Source organism: Leucoraja erinacea, chromosome 14 (genome assembly GCF_028641065.1).
Source record: "Leucoraja erinacea ecotype New England chromosome 14, Leri_hhj_1, whole genome shotgun sequence".
In the NCBI taxonomy this organism is placed as follows: Eukaryota; Metazoa; Chordata; class Chondrichthyes; order Rajiformes; family Rajidae; genus Leucoraja; species Leucoraja erinaceus.
This window is the reverse complement of record NC_073390.1, coordinates 15,496,244-15,523,118: the sequence shown is the minus strand read 5'-3', so window position 1 is coordinate 15,523,118 and position 26,875 is coordinate 15,496,244. Positions and strand designations below refer to the sequence as shown.

Genomic DNA, 26,875 nt, shown 5'->3' with positions numbered 1-26,875 from the left:
CCTGATAAAGAGACAGCAAACGTTTATTTTCCCAAATGAAATTATTCTTGATGAAGCGTCTTTAATTTAAACTTGGGTATCAATTATTCCTCATGCAGTGTTCTGATTCATTTGTTAAATGAGTTGCTTCCAAGGCATACACTGGTAACATGTTTTGAAATTCCAGCCAGCATCTTAGTGTGATACAGTAAATAAAAAAACAATTTTATGTGCAGTTTGTCTCTTTTGTTTAAAGTTGGACGCACAAATTCGGAAAATGCAATACTTATTGCCAAACCAACGTAATATCTGTTTAATGTTGGAGAATATAATGGCGCTTGATGTGTTAGGATAAGATTCTCTGGAAAGACTGATGGATGTGGTTTCTCACTATTCAATCCACAAGGAGTATTCAATCTCACACGCTGCATGCTGGTTATCAAATGGAGACCAGAACTCCCTTCTGATAGTGTACCCAGGTAACTTTTTCATGCTTTTTAATAAATGAGCAGAGCTCTGGGTTATGCAAAAGCAACCAGCACAGGACAATGAAGGAGCAGGGTCTGGAAAATAAAGAAGCAAGTGTCACGGAGGATCTCAGTGGGTCAGTTTGCATCTGTGGAAGGAAACGAGAAGTCAATGTTTCAGGTCGAGACCCTTCAACCCAAAACTCCAACTGACCATTTCCCCCCACAGATGCTGCCTGACCTATGGAGTTCCTCCAACAGCTCTCCTTTCTTTGCTCCAGATTCCAGCATCTGCAATCTCTTGTGCCTTCTAGCTGTGTGTCATCAAGCTTTCTTCTTAACCAGTCATGTGTTATGCTACATTTCCCGATTAGGGGTAAGGAAGGGATGAACAGTCAGCCAAATCTCAGAAAGTTAACAACACAACTGAGAACAAAGAGAGCAAGCTTGAATCTTCCTTGAGATCTTCTTTTACTTCTTTGACCAAGGTTAAGAAATTACTGTGGGGAGACAGAGAAAGACTTGGATTCTTAATTCTACTGACTCTACTGGAGCAATCAAACAAGAAACATTAAACAGAGATCCCCAATTCAGCAAGCCAATGCTAAAGTTCTTATAATGTTATCTGAAGCAGTGCAGGGATTTCTCCACATGTTCAGGAAAACAATCCTCTCTCAATAATACAAGTAATGCATTGATTGCTGAAGAATGTAGAAACAAAGAACTGCAGATGCTGGTTTACAAAAAAAGACACAAAGTGCTGGAGTAACTCAGCGGGTCAGGCAGTATCTCAGGAGATCATGGTTAAGTGACAGTCTGAAGACTGGGAGGTGACGTTTTGGGTCCAAACCCAAAACGTTACCTCCCATGTTCTCCAGAGATGCTCCTGACCCGCTGAGTTACTCCACGACTTTGTGTCACATATTGATTGCTATTCATCTCACTATAAGGTGTCATTGTTACAGACTGACCTACATGTTGTTTATGTCAAGCAAATGTGAGGGTTTTGTTAATTTGCTGATGAGCTCTATCTGCCAATAATAATTGAATGAAATTAGCAATAGTAAACTTACAAAGCCTCATCAACCCAAATTTGGTAAGAAGCATAAATCTAACAGGGCCACTATGAATATTTTTGGGTATAAACAGTTTGATTTCCAAACAATGTTAAATTACCAGCAAGACAGATGTCAAAACCGTGCACGACAGATTTGGACCTATATTTATTTGCTATTTTGAAAGTGAATGTCAAATCTCTTATTTACTAATTGTGATGGTCTGGTTTACCTTAACTCAATCCCAATGAGCATTTTATATTGAACCGATGATAAAACATGAATGTGTGAGCCAATCATTTTATGGTGAGCCCTTGATTATTTCTTGACAGTATTTAAAAGGGAGGATGTGGTGATTGATGGTAGAGGGTTCGTGAATAGTGGTTACTATGCAACTAATAACATCTTAAATGGGATATTTCGACTGTGAAAGAAGTTGCCTGAAATTTTAAAAAAATGCGCAGATCTTTGAATATTTTACAAGCGCATAAGCCAACTGGAACTCAGCCATCTGGTGCCTATTTATTTTTAGAATTCTAAAATCAGAAACTAGTCTGTGGTCTGGTGCTTCATGTTCATTATGGCAGTGTTCCTAGCGATTTTAGTCATTGTGAATTATAACTGCACTATACAATTATTGGAATCTTCACAGATCTGCCAGAGAGTGCCACATCTTTCTCTTCTTTAAAGCAAACTGAAAATAAATATTGAAGAACGACAATGTCGTCAGTATTGGAAATTAAAAGGGGAAGATGAGTGGTTACGATAATTCAAATATCTATGTGTAAGAAAGAACTGCAGATGCTGGTTTAAATCGAAGGTAGATACAAAATGCTGGAGTAACTCAGCGGGTGAGGCAGCATCTCTGGTTGCACCACTAAATGTGTCAATATGCAATTTTCAATGACATTCACAATATTGCTTTGGCATGTACCCAGTCCACCTCCCCTGTGCCTGCAGTCCTCAGCAGATGTGGCGGGTTATCTATTGGAATCTTAATTCCACTGCCTACCTTCTCCATGTTGTCTAGAATAAAGTTAGCATTATTCTGTTCTTTTGCAATCACAGGATTGTTGCAAAGGGAACATTTATTCATCATTTCGAATTACATTTGAGAAAGTGAAGGCGAACTACCATCTTGAACTATTGTGTGAAGGTTCTTTAGACTTTAAATGCAACATGGAAAGAGGCTCTTCAGCCTACCAAGTCCCACCACGACCAGCGATCACCCCCGTACACTAGCACTATCCTACACCGGAGAAAATCGATGCGGCCACAGGGAGAACGTACAAACTCCGCACAGACAGCACCCGTAGGCAGGATCAAACCGAGGGTCTCTGGTGCTGTAAGGCAGCAACTCTACCGCTGCACCACTGTGCTGCCAATTTAGGAGAAGATGTTTTTCTCCTCAGTTTTCTCTTGTTTCATTCCTTAGAGTTCCAGGATTTCAACCTGGTAACAATGAAGTAATGAAAATGCTTCCCAACCAAGATTTGTGAAAGAACTTGTTATTGATGATGGTTACATGCACAAGCTGACCTCATCCTTCTACATGAAAGAAAATGCAGGTTTGGAAGATTCTACACAAGAATTCTAAAATCAGTGGCCTGTAAAATATCACTCTGGCTATTTGAGTTTTTTCCCTCTAATCCTATCATTTCAATTTTATTTTGGATTTTTGATGCCAAATTTGGTTACACGCAGCCTTAACATAAAGAATGTTTTTTCCTCACTTCACCTCATAAATTCAGTCTTCTTCCAACATTCATTCTTTAATGAAGACTGGAAGTGCATGGTGTGAGCAAAATCCAAGAGCAGTCACCACTGTCCAATGGCAGAGATAGCTCTCTACTCAAAACCTGGGCTCCCCAATTATGGAGAATAGGGATCTTCTGTCAGTAATATAATTGTCCACCATCGTTCATGACATGATACAGGGAGACTGCAGAGTTCCAGGATGTGAGGGGTGTGGGGGGTGTGTGTGGGGGGGGGGGGGGGGGGGGGGGGGGGGGGGGGGGGGGGGGGGGGGGGGAGGGAGAGGGAGTGGGTCATTTAGTTCCATCTCATCCTTGATAACATCTCTGCCTTGTATGCAGGGAACACTGTGTTGTGGTTTCTCATTTCTACTGTTATGATCTTACTGATATCAGGAAATGATTGAGCAGATTGGCTACAGAATAGACACTGAAACCTCACAAACATTCCTCCCTCTTTATCATTACCATTAAAGTGAATGTACCTGTTCAGTGCTGATCACAGAAGAATATGCGGGGATAATTTTTTTTTATGATGTTAATTAAAGGAAAATTATAGCACAAAGTACACGGACAACTCTCTCGTCAAATGGTGCCCTAGATGGATGATGTTCATAAAGCATATAAAATGAAGAGAGGCATAGATAGGATAGACAGTCAGAACCTTTTCTCCAGGGTGAAAATGTCCAACACTAGAGGGGCATAGCTCTCAGGCAGGAGGGGGAAAGTTCAATGGAGATGCGGGGGCAAGTTGTTTTCTACGCAGAGAGTGGTGAGGGCCTGGAACACACTGCCTGGGTTAGTGGTGGAGGCAGATACGAATGCGGCGTTTAAGAGGCTTTTAGACGGGCACATGGAAGTGCAAGGAATAGAGGGATATGGATCACGTACAGGCAGAAGAGATCAATTTAATTTGGCATTGTGTTCAGTGCAAACATCGTCGGAGAGGTCAAACAGAAAATTGATCTACAAATTGACTGACAGAGCGATTTTTCTGACAGAGCCATTCCAGAATACCTGAGAACGTTCTACAAGAATGACACTATTGGAGTGGCACAGCAGGCAGGAAGACTCAGCTTGAATGTCACAATCGAGATAAGGCAATCAACGTTCTTTCAAAAATCACTCAAAAACTTGTATATTGCGGAGTAGAAAGTGTCTCGGCTTGTAAAGTCCTTCCCATTAAAACCATTTTGCAGTTTATTAAAATTTATCATAGAATATGTTTATATCTGTTTCTGTCATATTTCCTAATGTTTTAGTTTGGTATAGAGATACAGCACGGAACCAGGCCATTCAGTCCACCCAGTCTGCACCAACCAGAAATCCCCGTACACTAGCATTATCCTACACACTAGGGACAATTTACAATTTTTACCAAAGCCAATTAGCCTACAAACCTGCACGTGTTTGGAATGTGTGAAATGTATGGTACAGAGGAAATAAAATGGAGAACGTTTTCTTAATTTAATAAAAAACTTTTAATTATACAAGATAACTATGGGGGGAAAATAATAAACTGTAGCATGTGGAAAAACAGACAGCATTGGAGATGCTGGGAAAAGGAAGATACATACAATGTTTTGTGTATGCTACTAGGTGAAGCAAGGCAGGCCACTCCATTTACTGACACAAAGAGAAGGAAAGCGGACCCACCCCACTGACACTCAGATACGTCAGGTCCATTTTGGGGTACCCTTAATTGAGATCTGGTGCTAACCACCTGCCTGTAAGGGATAATTCAAGGCTTATAAAATCATTTGGAAGCAGCAGTTATTAATTCACAACAGGAACTGATTTTCAAAATATCTGTTCTAAAGTACACAGAAAGCAGTAATCAGCTTGAAATTAAAAGGACAGCTTTGTAACGAGACAGACGGCCGACTCACATAACTGTGACTTCTTGTCATGTGCATCCGCCAAATGCAAGACAATAGAGTATATCAATTGGCCTATATCATGCTAGAAATCTTCAGCTCAAGTTATTTCACACCTGTGTGATAGAGATGAAGGAAGCTTCGGGTCCCGACTTATTTGTCACTTGGCACATCAAGTATGGTCATGAGGATATTTGTCCGTCTATCAATAATAGGATACTTGTGAAGGAAAATTAGCCCTCACAACACTAATTATGGGTGCAAGGGTTCCCTGTCCTTAGAGGCTTTTTGACCATCCGTAGGAAGTACTTTGAACCAGCAAGGGTGTTGGAATGTTTTCTGTAAGAAGGAACTGCAGATGCTGGTTTACACTGAGAACAAGAGCTGGAGTAACTCAGCGAGACAAGCAGCATCTCTGGAGAGAAGGAATGAGTGATATTTTGGGTCGAGTCTGAAGAAGGGTCCCGACCCGAAACGTCACCCATTCCTTCTCTCCAGAGATGCTGCCTGTCCCGCTGAGTTATTCCAGCTTTTAGTGTCAACCTTCGTTGGGATGTTTTGTCAGCTTTAAATGAGCAATTCCATTGAATCTTTTGTCAGACTTAAAATATCCAAGTCAACTAAATTGTTTGAAATTGAAATTGTTTTGAATCATCTGCTGTTTACGTTGATCTTAAGATAGTGTAAAAACGTAATGTATTTTAAGTTTGGGAGATTTCATTCAGAGGGTCTCCAAGAGAATTTCTGTTTCCCATGATGAATGGAAGACTTTTATATCAACCAGCTTCGGCCTCCGCCTGACTGTGGCCGTACTGCCGTGCCCTGCACATTCTGTTGTGCTTAAAGAGAGACATCTACTCTTTGGTTTCAAATAAATAGACTAATAAGTATGCATTCATTACCTGCAGTGGTCCCAGGATGGAACTGGTTGTGTACATGAAGAAAAGCCGCAGATAACTGAGAATATTCCCAAAAGCAAAGAGACCCTCTGCCACTAAAGTGGGATGAAAAGCGTCCCAAACCTTCCGATCTCCATTGGCATGAAACTAGAGAGATATTAAATAAGTTTAGCTTAGTTTATTGTCACATGTATCAAGGAACAGTGAAAAGCTTTTGTTGCATGCTAACCAGTCAGCAGAAAGACTACACATGATTACAATGGAGCCATCCACTGTGTACAGATACAGGATAATGGGAGTAAAGTTTTGTGCTTGATGAAGGACAACATGATTTATAGATCTTGTTTATTTAAGACACCCATTCTGATTCTTAAAAGATACCTTAAAGGGATTTGGTGCAATATTACGCTGGTGCCCAATCTGAAAAGCGAAAAGCAAACAGAAGCTCTCTGTACTGCAGATGTGTTATTTTTGAGCAAGTCATTCTCAACAAAAAATTATGAATCACAGAAAGGAACAAACCATATATACTAAGAACACTGAAAGCGCAAACTTCAAGGTACAGCAATTTCTATGCAAAAAAAAGCTAGAAATTATCACGCCTAAAATTTACATACCAGATCAGGGCATGCATAAGCAAATAACAGTGAAATTCAACTAAATTGCTAAGATAGGTCCATGCTCAAGACGTTATTGTGTAGCACCCAGCTTTCAATCTGTCTCTGCAGACATGTGTTGAGGGCAGAGAACAATGTTAGCCCTTGAAAACAGGGGCAGGTTCTCCAGAGATGTTGCCTGACCCACTGACTTACTCCAGCACTTTGTAGTCCAGCATCTGCAGTTTCTTGTTTCTATATTTTGAACTCCTTTACCACCACTGTAATACTGACAGTGATCAGGTGCCATTAGGCACTCCAATTCCGACATCTCAATCTCCAGCCTCCTAAAAATGTCCTGTTGGAGAGAATTCTTCGAGATAGGATTTACTCCCATTTGAAAGAGAATGGGTTAATTAGGGGCAGTCAGTGTGACTGCACGTGGCAGGTCATGTCTTACTAACTTACTGGAGCTTTTTGAGGAGGTGATGAAGATGATCAATGGGAGGGGGGGGGGGGGGCGATGGATGTTGGCGACATGGATTTTAACAAGGCAATTGATAAAGTCCCCCTTGGTAGTCTGATCCAGAAGATTAAGATGCACAAGATTAACGGTGGCTTGGTCGTATGGATTCATAAATGGCTTACTGATGGAAGTCAGAGTCGTGGTGGAAGGACAATATTCAGGCTGGAGGTTGGTTGGTAAATTTGCAGCTGACCCCAAGATTGCTGGGGTCGTGGACTGTGAGAACGACTGGCAAAGTTTACTGTTGGATATAGATCAATGACAGAAAAATCAAAAATGGTAGATGGATTTTAATCTGAGCAATTGTGATGTCTTACAGTGTGGGGGGTTGAGTGTAAGGGGAAAATATACAATTAATAGTAAAGCCCTTAATAGCATTGATGTATAGAGGGATCTTGGGATCCAAGGCCATAACTTCCTGCAGGTGGCAAAACAAGTAGTAAAGAAGGCAAATTATATGCTTGCCTTCATTCGTCAGGGCTCTGAGTATAAGAGTCAGGAAGTCATGATGCATCTTTATAGGACTTTGGTTAGGCCGCATTTGGAGCTTTGTACGCAGTTCTGGTCGCTCCATTACAGGAAAGTTGTGGAGGCTTTGAAAAGGGTGCAGAGGTGACTTGGATTTCTACCCACTTTCAGGAACGAGAAGAACTTTCTCCTCTTCCATTTGCCTTCCAGTCAAGGTGCACAACCCAAGAAAGGGCCAAAGCCACAAAGGAAATTTTCAAAGGTGGAGCAAATAAATCTAATTAAAATCACGAGCAGCTGCTTCATTTTTCCAGCAATTATGGGCCTGTCCCACTTAGGCCACTGCCAGGGACTAGTAATGGAATTCACCAACGACACCTGGCGACAATCCACGGCAACACCCACGACAATCTACGACATCACCTACGTCAAACCATGACAACCTACGACAGCAAAAATTGTCGCCACTGTCGGCGAAAATTTCTCAACATGTTGAAAAATTTGCGGCAGTCGCCTGTAGTAGCCCAAAAAAAATCGCCGAAGTGGAACAGGCCCATTAGTGTTTGACAGAGAGCTCACAAACAAGCCACTAGCCCTCACTCCAGGGGAATGAATAACCCTAAAAAATCTAGTTAAACAACAAGAACAACCCATTTTGGTTCTTCAAAACATATTATTTTGATATCCAAACACACATCGCATATTAATTAATTGTTAATTTGTCATCTACTAATCCATAAAAAGTACTGCACAATTTGCAATTGTTTAATTTATGAATTTTCACTGTAATGCCATTGATCTTTTATGGACATGTCTTCGGATTATGAATTTATGTTTTGCTATGACTCACAGCACATCACTCTCTGCCCACTGGAACGCACTGTATCAAAATATTGTGCACTTTGCACAGTATCTTTTATTTATGAAATTTTGCTTAATAGTACAGTTTCCAGAGATGCATCCCTTTTGTAAATTGAATGACTGTATTTTCAATCAAGTTCTGTACCAGCTTCTCATTTTTGCAACACAGCAGCAATTCTCACATCCCGACAGAACTATAAACTCGCCCTTCTCGCCACATGTCTTGTTTACCTTATGATGAGCCACAACCTTGAGAGCAAAAGTTGCTAAATACAAGGAGTTCATGACAAAACTGAGCTGATTTCGAGACGCTTCCAGAAAGTCTTCAAGCCCATCATACCACAGTCTCTTCACATCTGACCACACCATTCCTAGAGACAAATTACACATTAGCATGTTCTCGAGAAAATTGTCATAATCAAAACAATGTCTGGGTTTGTCCAGTGGAAGCAGAAACTAGGCTTGCCGGACAAATATAACGTCAGCTTTAAGATTATGGAAATTACACATTTTAATGTTCAAAATTCCATCGAAATGAAATTATCCGTATCCAGCGAATATTTACACTCAGTGAATATAAATATTATTTGGCAGATTGGGACCATCCAGGGTATTTGTTTCTGTTCATGCAGAAAGACTTGGAACTGAATCTGGTTTCTTGCATCACTCAAGGGCCCTAGTGTCTCAGTAATGGCTCAAAATGGTTGTTTTTAATATTATTCTGACAAGCCACAAGTTTAGCTCCATCTTCGCATGTTTTTTTCCCCAGATGATTTTCCTTTCCCACTGGTTTTGGCCCTTTGGCATTTCTTTGCAAGTGGCTGCCCATTACAAATCCTTCCGTTCTTCCAAATGTTCGCAATAAAATCTTGAGCCCAAAGTATAACTTTAACTTCTCCCTGAAAGGAACCGCCTTCATGCATGATATTCTTCTATTCAATGTGTCATGTAAAATAAACTATGAAATACAACTAATATTTATTGCCCCCAACTGAGTCAACTAAACTGGTGGGTCTAGAGTCACATCTAAACCAGACCCATTAAAATGGCGAGGTATTTTTTAAAACCAACAATCCAGTAGTTTCATGTCACCATTACTGAGACTATTTTTGTTCCCCTAAATTTATTTAATTACTTTAATTTAAAGTTTCGAAGTTGACCATCTTCTAATTTGAGCCTGGTCTCCTGATCAAATATTCAGGGCTCTGGCTCCTAATTTAGTAACTTAACCACAATGTTATTTTAGATTCTCCATGATACCTTTCCACATATGGTGCCAGACTGCAACCCACCATGGTGATTAATTGTTCTATTACCCTTCATTTTAGACATTTGTGGTATTCAATGTCTTAAATTGCCAGGACTTGATGCGATTTATCACTGTCTATTATGGGTAGCAAGGAAGGGGACTGCTGGGGCTCGGTTATCCCTGACCACTTGAGGCTGATGACTGGCGGACCTTTATTCTAGTTCCTACCCCCCTGCTGCAACCTCCACCCTCCGTCCCCCATCTGAATATTATTCATTTGCCTCTGTACTCCACAATTTGTGATTTGTAATAGAAAAAAAATCACATGTGGTTAAAGTGCACATTGTCAGATTTTATTAAAGGGTATTTTTAAACATTTTTGTTTCACCATATAAAAATTACAGCTGTGTTTATACATAGTCCCCCCTCATTTCAGGGCACCATAATGTTTGTGATACATGGCTTCACAGGTGTTAGTAATTGCTCAGGTGTGTTTAATTTCCTCCTTTAATGCAGGTATAAGAGAGCTCTCAGCGCCTTGTCTTTCCATCTCCTTTGGAAACGTTTGTTACAGTTTATCAACATTATGACCAAAGTTGTGCCAATGAAAGTCAAAGGAGCCATTATGTGACTGAGAAACAAGAATACAAGAGACATCAGCCAAACCTTAGGCTTACCAAAATCAACTGCTTGGAACATCATTAAGAAGAAAGAGAGCACTGGTGAGCTTACTAATCGCGAAAGGGACTGGCATTCCCTCTCTCTCCGTCCCTCCTCGACCGTAGTCCTCCTACTAGTCCACATATGGAATAATGTGACTGGTCACCGCAGTATAGAAAGGATGTGAAAACACTAGAAGGAGATTCACCAGGATGTCGCCTGGAATGGAAGGCTTTAGTTAGAATGAGAGATTGGATTGGCTGGGACTGTTCTCACTGAAGTGCAGGAGACTGAGCGGTAGCTTTACAGTAGACAATTATGAGGGGCATAAATAGGATAGATAGCAAGAAACATTTCCCCTGAGCTGAGACATCCAAAACTAGAAGGCTTGGGGTTAAGGTGCATAGAGAAAGATCAGAAGGGATCTGAGGGATTTGTTTCCACCCAGTGGGTTATTGCCTTCCATCACAGTAGGGAATGTTGAGTCCACTGTAGTTGATGTTTATGTTAAATTGATTTTATGTGTGTATTGTGTTCTTTCACTTAGTATGGCAACTCAAATTTCATTGTACCTTAGTTGGTTAAGTGACAATAAATGCTAACTTGAACTTGAATTTGAATTTGAAAATGATGAACGTAAAGTGTTAACATTTCATACCTGGATGAGCAGATTAATCCTTAAGGCATAAAACCCAAAGTGTTGGTCAATGAAATTAGTGTAGATGGGTACTTTATGGTTAAAATGGACATGATGGACCAAAAGGCATGTTCCCATGCTCTCTAACTCTACAACTTGCTAAACACTAAAATATAAACATGATAAATTGGAAAGAAAAAAGTGAATTTGTTTACAATATCGACAATTCGGGCAGCACAGTGATGCAGCGGTAGAGTTACTGCCTTACAGCGGCAGAGACACGGGTTCGATCCCGAGTATGGGTGCTCTCTGTACGGAGTTTGTACGTTCTCCCTCTGACCACGTGGGTTTTCCATGGGTGCTCTGGTTTCTTCGCACATTCCAAAGATGTACAGGTATGACTTGGCATCAGCAAAAATTGTAAATTGTCCCTGGTGTGTAATGTGCGCCTGTGTAAAGGGGATCACTGGTCGGCATGGACTCGGTGGGCCGAAGGGCTTGTTTCCACACTGTATCTCTAAACTAAACTAAAAAAATGCTGCACCCTATAATAAGGCAGCTTCCTGGCACTGAGAAAATAAATTATTTTTTGCATTATATTCAACAGTAAAATTCAGAGAACTGGACACTCAAGAACCATTTCTCAAATGACACAGCTTTAGGGTGATAACTGCATCATTTTGAACAATTTTAACTGATTCCACAAGAGGGCTAAATTACCACATATAACCATATAACAATTACAGCACGGAAACAGGCCATCTCGACCCTTCTAGTCTATGCCGAACACGTATTCTCCCCTAGTCCCATCTACCTGCACTCAGACCATAACCCTCCATTCCTTTCCCGTCCATATAACTATCCAATTTATTTTTAAATGATAAAATCGAACCTGCCTCCACCACCTTCACTGGAAGCTCATTCCACACAGCTACCACTCTCTGAGTAAAGAAGTTCCCCCATAATTAGTCCGGAAATATGAAAGAACCTTTGCATTTAGTGAAAGACTAAAAGTAAAATATAATTGAAGCATAGTGGGTAAAGTGATGCAAAATGTTCTGGAATTACAACTGTGGTCTAAATTCACTCAATGCTGATTCACTCAGTATGTATTCACTGTGTGGAGAGAGGTTGCATTTTCCAGGCAGCCTTTAAATAAATTGCCAGGAAACACTGCTGCTCAATTAGTCTCCAGGGCACTGGAACTGTTTTTTGGATATACCAAAGTGATCAATTCATAAGCACCTGCTCATCCAACAACACATATAATTAGTGTAAGCAGCACACAATCATCTAAGCCAATCAAACAAATTACATTTTCTGAGTAAGCAAAGACAACAAAAAATGTCACCGAAACATCGCCCATTCCTTCCACTCGAGCATTTTGTGTCTATCTTCACAACAAAAAACCTAGTGCGCTGATAAAAATCACAAGCTTCAATCTAATGGTATAAGGGACACTATTAACACAGCTGTCAAATACAGTTCACCCACTAATATTGATCGTATTGATCAGCCGGCGTTCTGCAAGCATAAAGTGAGCAGAGTGGCTGCCTGGACACGATCAAGGTTTGACCCAGTGTGGCATCAAAAAGCCATTTTGTGTCTACCATCTGGCATCAACAAGCACTGGCAACACCGAAGGAAACTCACTGCTGGCTTGGGTTATCCTTGCATAAAGATGGCTCTATGTACGTAAACAGTCTCAGCTCTAGGCAACCCTGTAGATGTTATTCAAGACATTGCTTCAAATGTTTTTCTTAAGAGTAATACAGTAGTGATTATGGCAGCCTCGCCAATGGTCAGTCTGTCTTTTCATCTTTTTTGTTATTTTAAGTATGTTTTTAAAAGTATGTGTTAATGTTCTCTGGTTTGTTTTATGTGGGGGAGGGGGCCGGGGGGGAACATTTTTCTCAATCTCTTACCTTGCCGGAGATGCGATTTTATTCAGGATCGTATCTCCGATCACTCTGCAGCCTAACAACATGGAGCTGACGGCTCGAGACTGGCTTTGAGCCCCACCACGGGGCCATGGGCTTACCATCGGAGGCTGCGAACCTTTGCTTGGGATCAATGCTCCAACAATGGCCTGCGGATTTCAACATCGAGGAGCTCGCAGTCTCGGGTAGAGACTGATGTCGGGAAGCTCCAAAGGCGCAGGAGGTTCGACCAGCCCAGACCCGGGGTCCGATCGCCCGGCGCGGGGGGAGCTGAGAACCCCCCCGATGTGGGAGCTTGATCGCCCAGACGCGGAGGCCCTGACCACTGGCTACCGGAACCAAGATCGTCCCGTCAACAGAAGGCTCAAGGCCCCCGACTGTGGGAGAACAAAGAAGGGAAGAGATTGAACTTTTTTTCGCCTTCCATCAGTGAGGAATGTGGAGGAGTCACTGTGGTGGATGTTTATGTTCAAATATTTTATGTGTTTTGTTGCTTTTTATTGGTATGACTGTATGGCAAATCAAATTGGCATGAAAGGTCAGCAAAGAGGGAAAGCTGCACTAACTCCAGTGCATCCATTATCAACAAAATGTAACACTTTATCTCATCCAACATACTGCACATCATTGATAAAAAATATGAATCATCTAGTCATTAGTTTCCTTTGAAATCTCTATTTCTCATGTAATCACTTTTACCTAATAAAAAAAACAGTGAATAAACATCGGAACAGCCATACAGAAAAAAAAGTGTCATTTAAATACTGCCAAACCGATTAGACCTCCCACTGTGGCATCACTGTTTCTGCCAGTACTCTGTCATCAGTTTTTGCCACCACCTTGCCTTCCTCCTTGTACCATACATCATCGCCACTCTTTGACAAAAAAAACATCTGCTTTACCACAGCAATGTTGTGCATTATGCAAAAAATACTACTATTCCACCAGTGTCCCCCCCCCCAAGCTCATTAAATAATTCCATGTATAGTACATTTAGTTTAGTTTTGTTTAGACACAGCGTGGAAACAGGCCCTTCAACAAGTCCATGCCGACCAGCAATCCCCCCGCACACTAGCACTATCCAACATACTAGGACAATTTACCATTTTTACAGAGGCCAATCAATTTTTACCGAGTGTGGGAGGAAACCAGAGCACCTGAAGAAAACTCACGCTGTCTCAGAGAGAATAAACAAGCTCCATACAGACAGCACATGTAGTCAGGATTGAACCCGGGTCTCTGGCGCTGTAAGGCAGCAAATGTACTGCTGTGCCACCGTGCTGTACCTGATGCTGATGGAGTCAAGTCTGCTTTATGACATTCCTAAAACATGATTCTTTAAAGGCTCTTTACTGGGTGTTACGACATGTCAGAGTGGTGCCACGGTGCACAGTTCAAAAATGTAAACTTCTCTCTCAGAGTCAAACATTTAACCTCCCATCGCACTGGATTGTGGTGATATTTATCTGAAAACCTGAATGCAGAATCCTTGGACCATGAGAAGGGCCATTTACCCCCCAAAGTATGTTCTATTTTACAAGTAATCACCACAGATCTGCATCATCATTTGGTTATGTGCTGTTGTTACATATCAAGAACATAGAACAGTACAGCACAGGAAAAGACCCTTCGGCCCACAATTATTGTGCTGAACATGATGTCAAGCTGAATTGATCTCATCTGCCCGTACATGATCTATATCCCTCTATTACCTGCACCTCCATGTGCCTATCCAAAAGCTTCTAAAACACCATTATCGTACTTGCCTCCACCACCACCCCTGACAATGTGTTCAAGGTCCCCACTCCTCTCTGTGTGAAATACTTGCCCTGCACATCTCCATTAAACGTTCCACCTCTTAGCCTATGGCCATGCCCTCCAGTGTTGGACATTTCCACCTGCGACAAATGATTCTAACCGTCTACAAATACATATATATACAAATCATTTTCATATTCTAGCCCAGAGGTTCCCAAAGTTGGCCCAACTGCCCACAGGGGGACTGTGGATTTACCTAGGGGGGCTACTAAGAGGCAGGGGGGTGGTGGCAGGGAGGTGGCCGGGGCATTGGGGAAGAGAGGTGCCTGTATACACAGGACATGTGTAGAGAGTGGTTGTTCTGCCGTACACTTCACCGATCCTCCCTCTAAAAGCACGCACTGTTTTGCTAATAGTAAACGGATCTAGGACTTGGTAAATAATAATCATACTTTGAAAATTATTACTGGATCCAGTTAATCAATTATGATAAATTAATTAAACTAAGAACTTGTAGTTGGATTTTGAATAAATGTTCGATTAATGATTAGTGTTCTGAATTTTATCGTGTTATCATCCTCCTTAGTGGGATGAGCATACCGCTATTCTGAATAATGCTTTTACAGGGCAGGGTAGGGGGCACAGAGGGGGCAGGGGTGACTTTACGGAGCCAAGGGAGCAGTGACCTGAAAAAGTTTGAGAACAATAGACAATAAACAATAGGTGCAGGAGTAGGCCATTCAGCCCTTCGAGCCAGCACTGCCATTCAATGTGATCTTTTCTGATCATCCCCAATCAGTGCCCCGTTCCTGCCTTCTCCCCATATCCTCTGACTCCGCTATCTTTAAGAGCCCTATCTAGCTCTCTCTTGAAAATATCCAGCGAACTGGCCTCCACCGCCTTCTGAGGCAGCGAATTCCACAGACTCACAACTCTCTGTGAGAAAAAGTGTTTCCTCGTCTCCGTTCTAAATGGCTTATCCCTTATTCTTAAACTGTGGCCCCTATTCTGGACTTCCCCAACATCAGGCACATGTTTCCTGCCTCTTGCGTGTCGAAACCCTTAATAATCTTATATGTTTCAATAAGATCACCTCTCATCCTTCTACATGTGATTTTCCCTTGGTAAACCCATGCTGACTCGAACCGATCCTGTTACTGCTATCCAAATGTGCCACTATTTCATGTTTTATAATTGCCTCCAGCACCTTCCCCACCACCGATGTCAGGCTAACTGGTCTAGAATTCCCTGTTTTCTCTCTCCCGCCTTTCTTAAAAAGTGGGATAACATTAGCGACCCTCCAAACTTTTTCAGGTCACTGCTCCCTGAATCTATAGAACATTGGAAAATGATCACCAATGCTTCCACGATTTCACCAATGCGTCCACGATTTCTGGAGCCACTTCCTTACCCACTGTTCTAACCTAATAAAATTCCGTGAATGGAAAGACACAAAATGTGGAGTAACTCACTGGGTCCAAGGATGGTGTGTTACCAGCTGAGTTACTGAGTTTTGGGGGATCATGACAGAAGCCTCCTCTTTGTGGCGATCCCTGGATGCAACGACGCAATGCACTCTGTGACACGTCGGGCGACAGTTCTGTCAACATGTTGCACAACTTCAGAAGCCAACATCGACTGACACGCGTGCGGACGGACGATCGAGCCAGTTACTCCAGCATTTTGTGTCTTTCCTTGGTAAACCAGCATCCACTCTTCCTTGTTCCTACTCTAAAATTCTATCAATCACATTGTAAATATTCAGTTTATCCCTATCATTCCCAAGCTTTTGTGGGAAAAGTGTTACGTATTTTGAACACCCTTGAGATCCAATTGGGAATTCCAAAGTATTGTGAGAATGTGGAACTCTTCACCACGGGGATCAGTGTTTACAATAAGTGTGGATGCATTTAAGAAGATGCTGAAGAAGCAAGTGAGGGAGAACAGAATAAATGGTCTGGCTGACAAAGTTAAATTCAGACTGGAGAGGGCTTGATTGAAGAAAGGACTGGTTGGCTGAATAACTTGTTTCTGCACAATCCATTGTAATCCTTTGTGAAGAAGTGTTTCCTGATCCAATTCAGGATCAACGAAATGGGAGTGAAGTCCATTCTTAGTACTTAACATCTGCAAATGTATCCTTTGCAGCAGAAATCCTTTGATAGATATTATGTTCCTTTGTGTGAGACACACCAGGAGCAACTGCAGGGGTTTTGACATTCGCCCAGCTGATACCTGCAAAGGATTGAACCCTGCCTTCTCTGTACATAAGATTCACTTGGGCACTAAATTGGGCACTGATGTTCAGCTCGACAATGCTAAAAGGATAAACTAAATACCACACTTAGTTACTTGGAGAATTATACAGCACTACCCAGAACAGTACAGCACAGGAATAAGCCCTTCGGCCCACCATGTTTATGCTAACTAAAAAATAACTTTTCAATAGAAAATCGACCAAATGTAAAATGTCAGGACTATATTCTAGAATTGTTAAGAAACTACATCAGTGATACAGAAATTTGATTCAAAAGAATAACATAATAAATATCTACTAACTTGTCAAATTGGACGGCTGGTTAACTTTGCATAACGTTACCATGGTTAGAAGCATTTCAATGCTGTCAAATTATTTTTTAAATAATGTTTCCATAATTTACTATGTTTACTCAGGCTATTCTTCTCCTCGTGTTCCTTTCTTCCAGAAAATCTCCAAACAATAAAAAAAAATTAAGGTTTGAGTTCTGGAATCTAAATCTATCTGAAGTAAGTAGTTTAGCTCAACAGCATTTTTCAAAAGAAACGTACCTTGGCCAACAGAATTGTCACGTTTCAATGTCTGTGAACATGCTGTGATCTCCACCTGCTGGGTTCTATATTCCCAATATGTCCAATGGCCAAGAAATTGTAAAAATCTTGGCCATTTATTTTTTTACATCGGTTGGAAGCTGCATCCTAAATCTCGTTGCATTGATGTGCAATGATAATAAAATATATTATTATTATTATTATTATTATTATTATTATTATTATTGGGTTTTATGGCAATGCATCAATTTTATTGTCACCATGACTCAATCTAACTTTTTTTTTAAAACCCATATCCTTTTAAGTACTAGAATTTAATTCTCCAGTTGAATTTAAATTCTTCATCTGGCAAGAAGGGGTATGAACTTGTGTCTCCGAATCAAAGGTCCAGAACTCCTGACAACTAAAAAGTTGAATCCCTTTTTAGGAATGCAATCACATAATCTAGGCTGCACCAACAGCCAGCCCTGCTGGAGGTTACACAGATTTTACAGCAGAGTAATAAGGCTTTTGCCCAATGCCCATTATTAAGGGTGAAAAATTCAACAAGAACACAATGCCTTTTTCCCACCACAAATTGGAGGAGCAGCACCTCGTATTTTGCTTGGGTAGTTTACACCCCAGCGGTATAAACATCGACTTATCCAATTTCAGGTAGTCCTTGCTTCCCAGCTCTCCCCAGCCTACTGTCTCTAACTCTTTGTTTCTTTCCCCCACCCCCACATCAGTCTGAAGACGTTGCCTATTCCTTCGCTCCATAGATGCTGTCTCACACGCTGAGTTTCTCCAGCATTTCTTTCTACCTGCCTTTTTGATGATATGCTTCCATGTAACGGGCTGCATCTCTAACATGCCTCTCCAAAAACTGTCAGAGCTAATGCTCAAAGTTAATCTCCTTGCGTTCTCCATCATCCAACCCTCCTACCTTGCTTCATCTAAACCAAGAAGGGTCTCAACCCGAAACGTCACCCATTCTACTCCCGACTGGACTATTGCAACTCACTTCTCCTTGGAATCAGCTCCACCTACATCAACCGACTCCAACTGGTCCAGAACGCAGCCGCCCGACTCATCACCCACACCAAATCCTGGCATCACATCACTCCAGTCCTCAAACAACTTCACTGGCTTCCCATCTCCCACCGGATCACCTACAAAATCCTTATCCTCACCTACAAAGCCCTCCACCATCTGGCTCACCCATATCTCACTGACCTCCTCTCCCCCTACCAACCCTCACGGTCCCTCAGATCCACATCAGCCAGTCTCCTCTCCAAGTCCAACCTCCGCAGTTTTGGGGACAGAGCCTTCTCCAGGGCAGCTCCCAGGCTCTGGAACTTCCTCCCCCAACTGATCCGCAATTCCGTGTCCCTCACCATCTTCCAGTCCCGCCTCAAGACCCATCTCTTCACCTCTGCCTATCCTTAGCCCCACGTCCCCCTCCCTTTTCATCTGTGCATTAATTGCCTCATATTTTGTTTTGAATTGAATTCTGTCTTTACTTTGTGTACTAGTCATGTCTCTACTATTTATTTCATTCCCCTTACATGTTTTTCCTCTACCTGCTAATTTCTTGTAAGGTGTCCTTGAGACTCTTGAAAGGCGCCCATAAATAAAATTTATTATTATTATTATTACTCTCCAGAGATGCTGCCTGTCCCGCTGAGTTCAGCATTTTGTCTACCTTCAGTATATCCACCCATTTTGTCTTTTATCCAGCTTTTCCTTAAAGACTGCCATCTCACCTCCACTATATTCCGCCTCGCATTCAATTCATTCATAGTTACAGAATTCATTCTAATTCCATAATGCATTTATGAGGGATTCTCATAACAACTTTGGGCTCCCTGTAAAAGACACTGAGATCTTGCTCATCAGCCACATTGAGTGTGGCTGATGAGCAACTCTCTGTAAGAAAAAGTGTTTCCTCATCTCCATACCAAATGGTTTACTCCTTATTCATAAACTGTGGCCCCTGGTTCTGGACTTCCCCAACATTGGGAACACGTTTCCTGCCTCTAGCGTGTCCAAATCCTTAATAATCTTATATGTTTCAATAAGATACCCTCTCATCCTTCTAAACTGGAGTATACAAGCCCAGCCGCTCCATTCTCTCAGCATATGACTCCCTCAATGTCATTCCTCAAAATAGTCTCCTTTAAACATTCCCCCTTAAACTTAAACTTAAAGCTATACCCTCTAATCTTTGGCATTTCCACCTTGGAAATCCCTATCTATTCCCCTCATAATTTTACTTCTTTGAGGTCCTCATTTCTTTGAGGTCCTCCCTCAGCCTCCGATGTTCCAGCAAAAACAATTCAAATGTGTCCAATTATTTATGTATTCATTTTAATAGCATGTTTAATATTTTGATAGATTTTAAATGTATATTAATGTTAGAGACATTCAGAAATTCCAGCTTTTTGATTGACCTTTCAGCTAGGCAGCCCATGGCTTAACCACCTGTCAAAGCCTTTCTATGGGATTTACAACTGGCTTCATAATAGGCAGGCAATTCACCATTTCCAGGAAATTTCATCATATGCTAGGGTAATATATCATATATCTAGGGTGGTATTTTTGAATCTGGAGGATACTCTACCGTTTCTCCTGACTGTGCTCATTGATTTAATCTTTGTCCTGGTGCCAAGTCTCCCTTCAGGTTTGGGAAACCCAGATGCCTGCAGTTAAAATCAACAAGCTGGAATTGTGCATCTTTAAGGGCGGTTTGGTTCCTGATGATGGAGACACAGGAGACTGCAGATGCTGTAATATTGAGCAAAAAAATGGAGGAACTCAATGAGTCAGGCAGCATCTGGGGGGAGCAGATGGTTCCTGTCCTGAAGCATTGTCTGTCCATTTCTTTCCACAGATGCAGTTTGGTGTTTTGGTCTAGATTCCTGATCCAGTGAGATTATTTTTCCATTCTACTCTCCGACACTCTCCCAGCCAAACAATTCTTGGTAGATACAACCCATCACTAAATGTTAATAACAAGGGAGGTATCATCAAACTTTGCTTCTCGTATCAACACATGTTCAATAGGTTATTATAAAACTGTACAGCATAAAAAGTATTTTGCCTCTTGTACCAGAGCTAACTCTTTGAAAGCCAATCCAAGTTGTCTCACTCTCTGCCCACTTGCATTTTTATTGATTACACTTTCTATATCTCTTTCCAACTTAGTTTTTGAAAGTTGATCTTTTCATCTCAGTTTTAAGACATTGTAATCTTTTCAGCTCAAGCAGATTGCTAACTATATATCTATTAAGAAATGCAAAGCAATCTTCAAGTATGAAAAGCACCCACAACTAAATAACTGGAAGGAAGTTGCAGTCAGTAATGCATTTCTATATTATCCAATCCTAAAATGGTCCCATTTCTCTCCCTTTCAATTATTTCATACCATTTGTAATACCAGATGCAAGTACGTTCAACTAGACTCAACACAAATTCCCCCAAACAATCGACAGTCTGAAAATTACCCGAGGTCATTTCATTGATTCTGGAACTGATGCATTCATCAATTTAAGAAGTTGCAGCCAACCTATGTGAAACATAATTTAAATTCCAGTAGGTAATATAGAACAAATAGCCCGTTTTGCATCTGCCACCATTCACCAGTCTCATACAAAGAACAAGGAACAGAGAATAAGAGATAACATTATAAAATGGAAAATAACAACTTGATTTACCAATTATCCATATGATCAGGAGGTAATCGATCATCTCTAGTGCCGGACCCATGGTGTTTTTCCTGTCTTCATTGTACACCAGTGAGTACAAGTTCAATAACAGTAGAAATGTGAAATATGATGCAGTGTGAATGATGAATTTCATGAACGGAGTGTGAATGACTCTTCCCACTCGAGACTTTGGTGCCAGCAGGTAACAAAGGGACAGTACTGGCCACAAGGCAACAACTGATAGAACAGTCAGAATCTTCTTACAGGTGTGCTTCCGTCTGTAGCCTGCCATCTGCCCAAACCAGACCGTGTTCAAAAACTGCTGGCAATTTGACTGAGCCACAAACTGTAGGAGACACAGAAAAGTGGAAGGGTGTAGTTAACAATGGAGTTACATTTCCACATAATACTTTTTATTTTGTATTTTAAGTGTTGAATGACAATAGACAATAGGTACAGGAGGAGGCCATTCAGCCCATCGAGCCAGCCATTCATAGAAACATAGAAACATAGAAAATAGGTGCAGGAGTAGGCCATTCGGCCCTTCAAGCCTGCACCGCCATTCAATATGATCATGGCTGATCATCCAACTCAGTATCCCGTACCTGCCTTCTCTCCAATACCCCCTGATCCCTTTATCCGCAAGGGCCACATCTAACTCCCTCTTAAATATAGCCAATGAACTGGCCTCAACTACCTTCTGTGGCAGAGAGTTCCAGAGACTCGCCACTCTCTGTGTGAAAAATGTTTTTCTCATCTCGGTCCTAAAGGATTTCCCCTTTATCCTTAAACTGTAACCCCTTGTCCTGGACTTCCCCAACATCGGGAACAATCTTCCTGCATCTAGCCTATCCAACCCCCCAAATAATTTTGTAAGTTTCTATAAGATCCCCCCTCAATCTTCTAAATTCTAGCGAATACAAGTCGAGTCTATCCAGTCTTTCTTCATATGAAAGTCCTGACATCCCAGGAATGGTGAACCTTCTCTGTACTCCCTCTAAGGAGTACCCCTTATTCCCATGAATACCCCATATTCAATGTGATCATGGCTGATCATCCCCAATCAGTACCCCGTTCCTGCCTTCTCCCCATACCCCCTGACTCCGCTATCTTTAAGAGCCTTATCTAGCTCTTTCTTGAAAGTATCCAGAGAACTGGCCTCCACCGCCCTCTGAAGCAGAGAATTCCACAGACTCACAACTCTCTGAGAGAAAAAATGTTTCCTCGTCTCTGTTCTAAATGTCTTACTCCTTATTTTTAAACTGTGGCCCCTGGTTCTGGACTCCAACATCGGGAACATGTTTCCTGCCTCTACCCTGTCCAACCCTTAGTAATCTTATATATCCTCTCATCCTTCTAAACCCCAGAGTATACAAGCCCAGCCGCTCCATTCTCTCAGCATATGTCAGACCCGCCACCCCGGGAATTAACCTTGTAAACCTACGCTGCACTCCCTCAATAGCAAGAATGTCCTTCCTTAAATTAGAGGCCCAAAACTGCACTATACTCAACTCCTCTTGTTATAAACGCCAACATGTCATTCGCTTTCTTCACTGCCTGCTGTACCTGCATGCTTACATTCAGTGACTGATGAACAAGGACCCCCAGATCCCGTTGTACTTCCCCTTTTCCCCAAAGACACCATTTAGATAGTAATCTGCCTTCCTCTTTTTGTTACCAAAGTGGATAACCTTACATTTATCCACATTAAACTGCATCTGCCATGCATCTGCCCACTCACCCAACCTGTCCAAGTCACCCTGCATTCTCATAGCATCCTCCTCACAGTTCACACTGCCACCCAGCTTTGTGTCTTCTGCAAATATGCTAATGTTATTTTGAATCTCTTCATCTAAATAATTGATGTACATTATAAATAGCTGGGGTCTCAGCACCGAGCCTTGTGGCACCCCACTGGACACTGCCTGCCATTCTGAAAAGGACCCGTTAATTCCTACTCTTTGCTTCTTATTGCCAGTTCTCTATCCATGGCAATACCCTAACCCCAATACCATGTGACCTAATTTTGTCCACTGATCTCCTATGTGGGACCTTATCAAATGCTTTCTGAAAGTCCAGATACGCCACATCCACTGGCTCTCCCTTGTCCATTTTCCTAGTTACATCCTCAAAAAATTCCAGAAGATTAGTCAAGTATGATTTCCCCTTCGTAAATCCATGCTGACTCAGACTGATCCTGTTACTGCTATCCAAATATGCTGCTATTTCATCTTTTATAATTGACTCCAACATCTTCCCCACCACCGACGTCAGGCTAACTGATCTATAATTCCCTGTTTTCTCTCTCCCGCCTTTCTTCAAAAGTGGGATAACATTAACTACCCTCCAATCCACAGGAACTGATCGTGAATCTATAGAACATTGGAAAATGATCACCAATGCGTCCACTATTTCTAGAGCCACTTCCTTAAGTACCCTGGGATGCAAACCATCAGGCCCTTGGGATTTATCAGCCTTCAGTCCCATCAGTCTACCCAACACCATTTCCCGCCTAATGTGGATTTCCTTTAGTTACTTTGTCACCCCAGATCCTCTGGTCACTAGGAAGATTGTTTGTGTCCTCCTTAGTGAAGACGGATCCAAAGTACTCGTTCAACTCATCTGCCATTTCCTTGTTCCCCATAATAAAGTCACCTTTTTCAGTCTTCAAGGATCCAACTTTGGTCTTAACTAATTTTTTCCTCTTCACATACCTAAAGAAGCTTTTACTAGCCTCCTTTATATTCTTGTCTTACCTTCGCACCTCATCTTTTATCCCCGTAATGCCTTTTTAGTTATCTTCTGTTGCTCTTTGAACATTACCCAATCCTCTTGTTTCCCGCACATCTTTGCTACGTTGTACTTCTCTTTTATTTTTATACTGTCCCTGACATCCCTTGTCAACCACGGTCGCCCCTTACTCCCCTTGGAATCTTTCTTCCTCTTTGGAATGAACTGATCCTGCACTTTCTGTATTATTCCCAGAAATACCTGCCATTGTTGTTCCACTGGCAACCCTGCTAAGGTATCTTTCCAGTCAACTTTGGCCAGCTCCTCCCTCATGGCTCCATATTCCCCTTTATTCAACTCTAACACTGACACCTCCAATTTATCCTTCTCCCTCTCCAATTGTAGATTAAACATGACCACATTATAGTCACTACCTCCTAATGGCTCCTTAACCTCAAGTTCCTTTATCAAATCCGGTTCATTACATAACACTAAATCCAGAATCGCCTTCTCCCTGGTAGGCTCCAGTACAAGCTGCTCTATCCATCACGGAGGCACTCCACAAACTCCCTTTCTTGGGGTCCAGTACCAACCTGATTTTCCCAGTCTACCTGCATGTTGAAATCTCCCATAACAACCGTATCATTACCTTTACTACATGCCAATTTTAACTCCTGATTCAACGCACCCTATATCCAAACTACTGTTTGGGGGCCTGTAGATAAGTCCCATTAGGGTCTTTTTACCCTTATAATTCCTTAGTTCTATCCAAACTGACTCCACATCTCCTGTTTCAATGTCACCCCTTGCAAGAGACTGAATTTCATTCCTCACCAATAGAGTTACCCCACCCCCTCTGCCCACCTGTCTGTCTTTTCAATAGGAGGTATACCCTTGAATATTCAGTTCCCAGCCCTGGTCCTTTTGCAGCCATGTCTCCGTAATTCCCACAACAACATACTTGCCAATTTCTAACTGAGCCTCAAGCTCATCCACTTCATTTCTTATACTTCGCACATCCATATAGAATACTTTGACCTCGACCATGAAATAGATAATTTTTGAATATTAAGAAACTAGTCAAAACTTCCATCAAATTTTGGTCTCAATTACATAATAAATCTGTTAACATAAATAACATTGATAAACAAATTCAGTCTTTAATTATTTCTCAATAAAGTCATCATTTTCTTTCACATAATTGTGTATGTTTTGTTTTCAGATGACATTCTCTTTTTTGTTTTTTCTTTACTTATGCCACCTGCCAACCAACTTGTCCCACAAATAAGTGCTGTTGGTTAATGGCCTATGTGGGCATTGTGAAAGTTACCTGTGGCTTTCTTAAAACAAAATGGATGAAAATTTGACTTTTGCATGGTTGATATTTATTGCCAGCAGAGTTTTATTGGTGAAAGCAAAGATTGCCCAATTAGGACTTACTGCTGCTTTTCGAAGGCTTATATTGATAACAGTTAAAAAAATGAAGGCCTTAACAGGCAACATAGCACCTGATACGCTAACAATTTGATCATACATCTCAAAGATTGATTGTTTTTCCAGCTTATACTCATCTCACATTTATCAATATTCATAGTTTCACACCAGACTGAGATAGCAACGATATAGTGACAGTTCATGTACCTCCTTCTGGTTGTATTTAATTGCTAGTTTAAGTCGACTTAGATTCATCCTCTCCTCAAGCAATCCTCTTTTATCAATTGGTTCGTCACTTGACGTGTGATTTAAAATAACCTCCAGTTCTCGGGAATTCCGGGCCTGTGCCAGGAGATCTTTGGCAAAGGTCTTGCACTGCTGTGCTAGTTCTTCATAGTCATTCCTGAAAATGTTTAAGATTTGTATCAGATAGAAGTAAAATGCATGTATTCCAGTCATATTTTTTGTATTCTCAGGACTTCACAAAGTACTTAAACCAATGGTTTATTTAAAATTAACGATATAGATAAAAACAAGCATTCCATAAATTAACAATGGAATAAATAATGACAAGAGTTGATTTCAATTGTACTGGTTGAGGGAAGAATTTAAACCAGGAAGAATCATGGACTTAGTTATTTATTTTTCTCAATGTGATCGTTGCTGGCACGCCCATCCCTGTTTGCAAGATAATGAGTCACTTTCTTGTAAAGCTACAGTGCTTCAGGTACAGCTATGTCTGCAAGGCAGATGGGTGAGTAATTTGGACTCAAGCAACATAAGGAAAAGTGATATTTTCCCAAGTCAGGGGCAGAAATTTAGAGTTGCTCCTGCTGCTGTTCTCCAACAGTTGCTGCCTTTGTTTTTCTTGGTAGTAGAGTGCAAGGGTTTGAGAGGTGTTGTCAAATTAGACAGCACATGGTATGCATTTTGTACTCACTGAAGGAGCTTGACATTGCCCAGTACTAAGAGGCCCAACTACAGTGCCTTCCATAATGTTTGGGACAAAAACCCATAATTTATTTATTTGCCCCTGTACTCCACAATTTGAGATCTGTAATAGACAAAAATCACATGTGGTTCAAGTGCACATTGTCACATTTTATTAAAGTCCATTTTTATACATTTTGGTTTCACCATGTAGAAATTGCAGCTGTGTTTATACATAGTCCCCCAATTTCAGGGCACCATAATGTTTGGAACACATGGCTTCACAGGCATTTGTAATTGCTCAGGTATGTTTAATTCCCTTCTTAATGCAGGTATAAGAGAGCTCTCAGCACCTAGTCTTTCCTCCAGTCACAGGCTGTTTATCATTTGTAATTAGCTCAAACATTAGGCTTACCAAAATCAACTTCCCTCCTTAAGAAGCAAGAGATAACTGAGAGCTTACAGTCAGCTTACAGTAGCTTACTATTGCTCCAGTCTTTCCCAAATCTGAACCTTTATTGCTGTTTATCAACAGGAGGTTCACCAAACATTTGTGCCAAT

The 26,875-nt window shown here is 41.3% G+C and overlaps 1 protein-coding gene across 1 annotated transcript in view; it reads right to left on the bottom strand.

Moving 5' to 3' along the window:
- The window catches only part of trpc1 (transient receptor potential cation channel, subfamily C, member 1), a 58,823-nt gene that overhangs the window by 13,227 nt on the left and 18,721 nt on the right, over nucleotides 1–26,875 (bottom strand). Inside the window, exons 6-9 of the mRNA XM_055645673.1 lie at nucleotides 25,592–25,787; nucleotides 21,230–21,566; nucleotides 8,714–8,853; nucleotides 6,035–6,178 (exon numbers count right to left, since the gene is read on the bottom strand). Coding sequence (XP_055501648.1) covers nucleotides 6,035–6,178; nucleotides 8,714–8,853; nucleotides 21,230–21,566; nucleotides 25,592–25,787 — 817 coding nt within the window. The remainder of the gene's footprint in view (nucleotides 1–6,034; nucleotides 6,179–8,713; nucleotides 8,854–21,229; nucleotides 21,567–25,591; nucleotides 25,788–26,875) is intronic.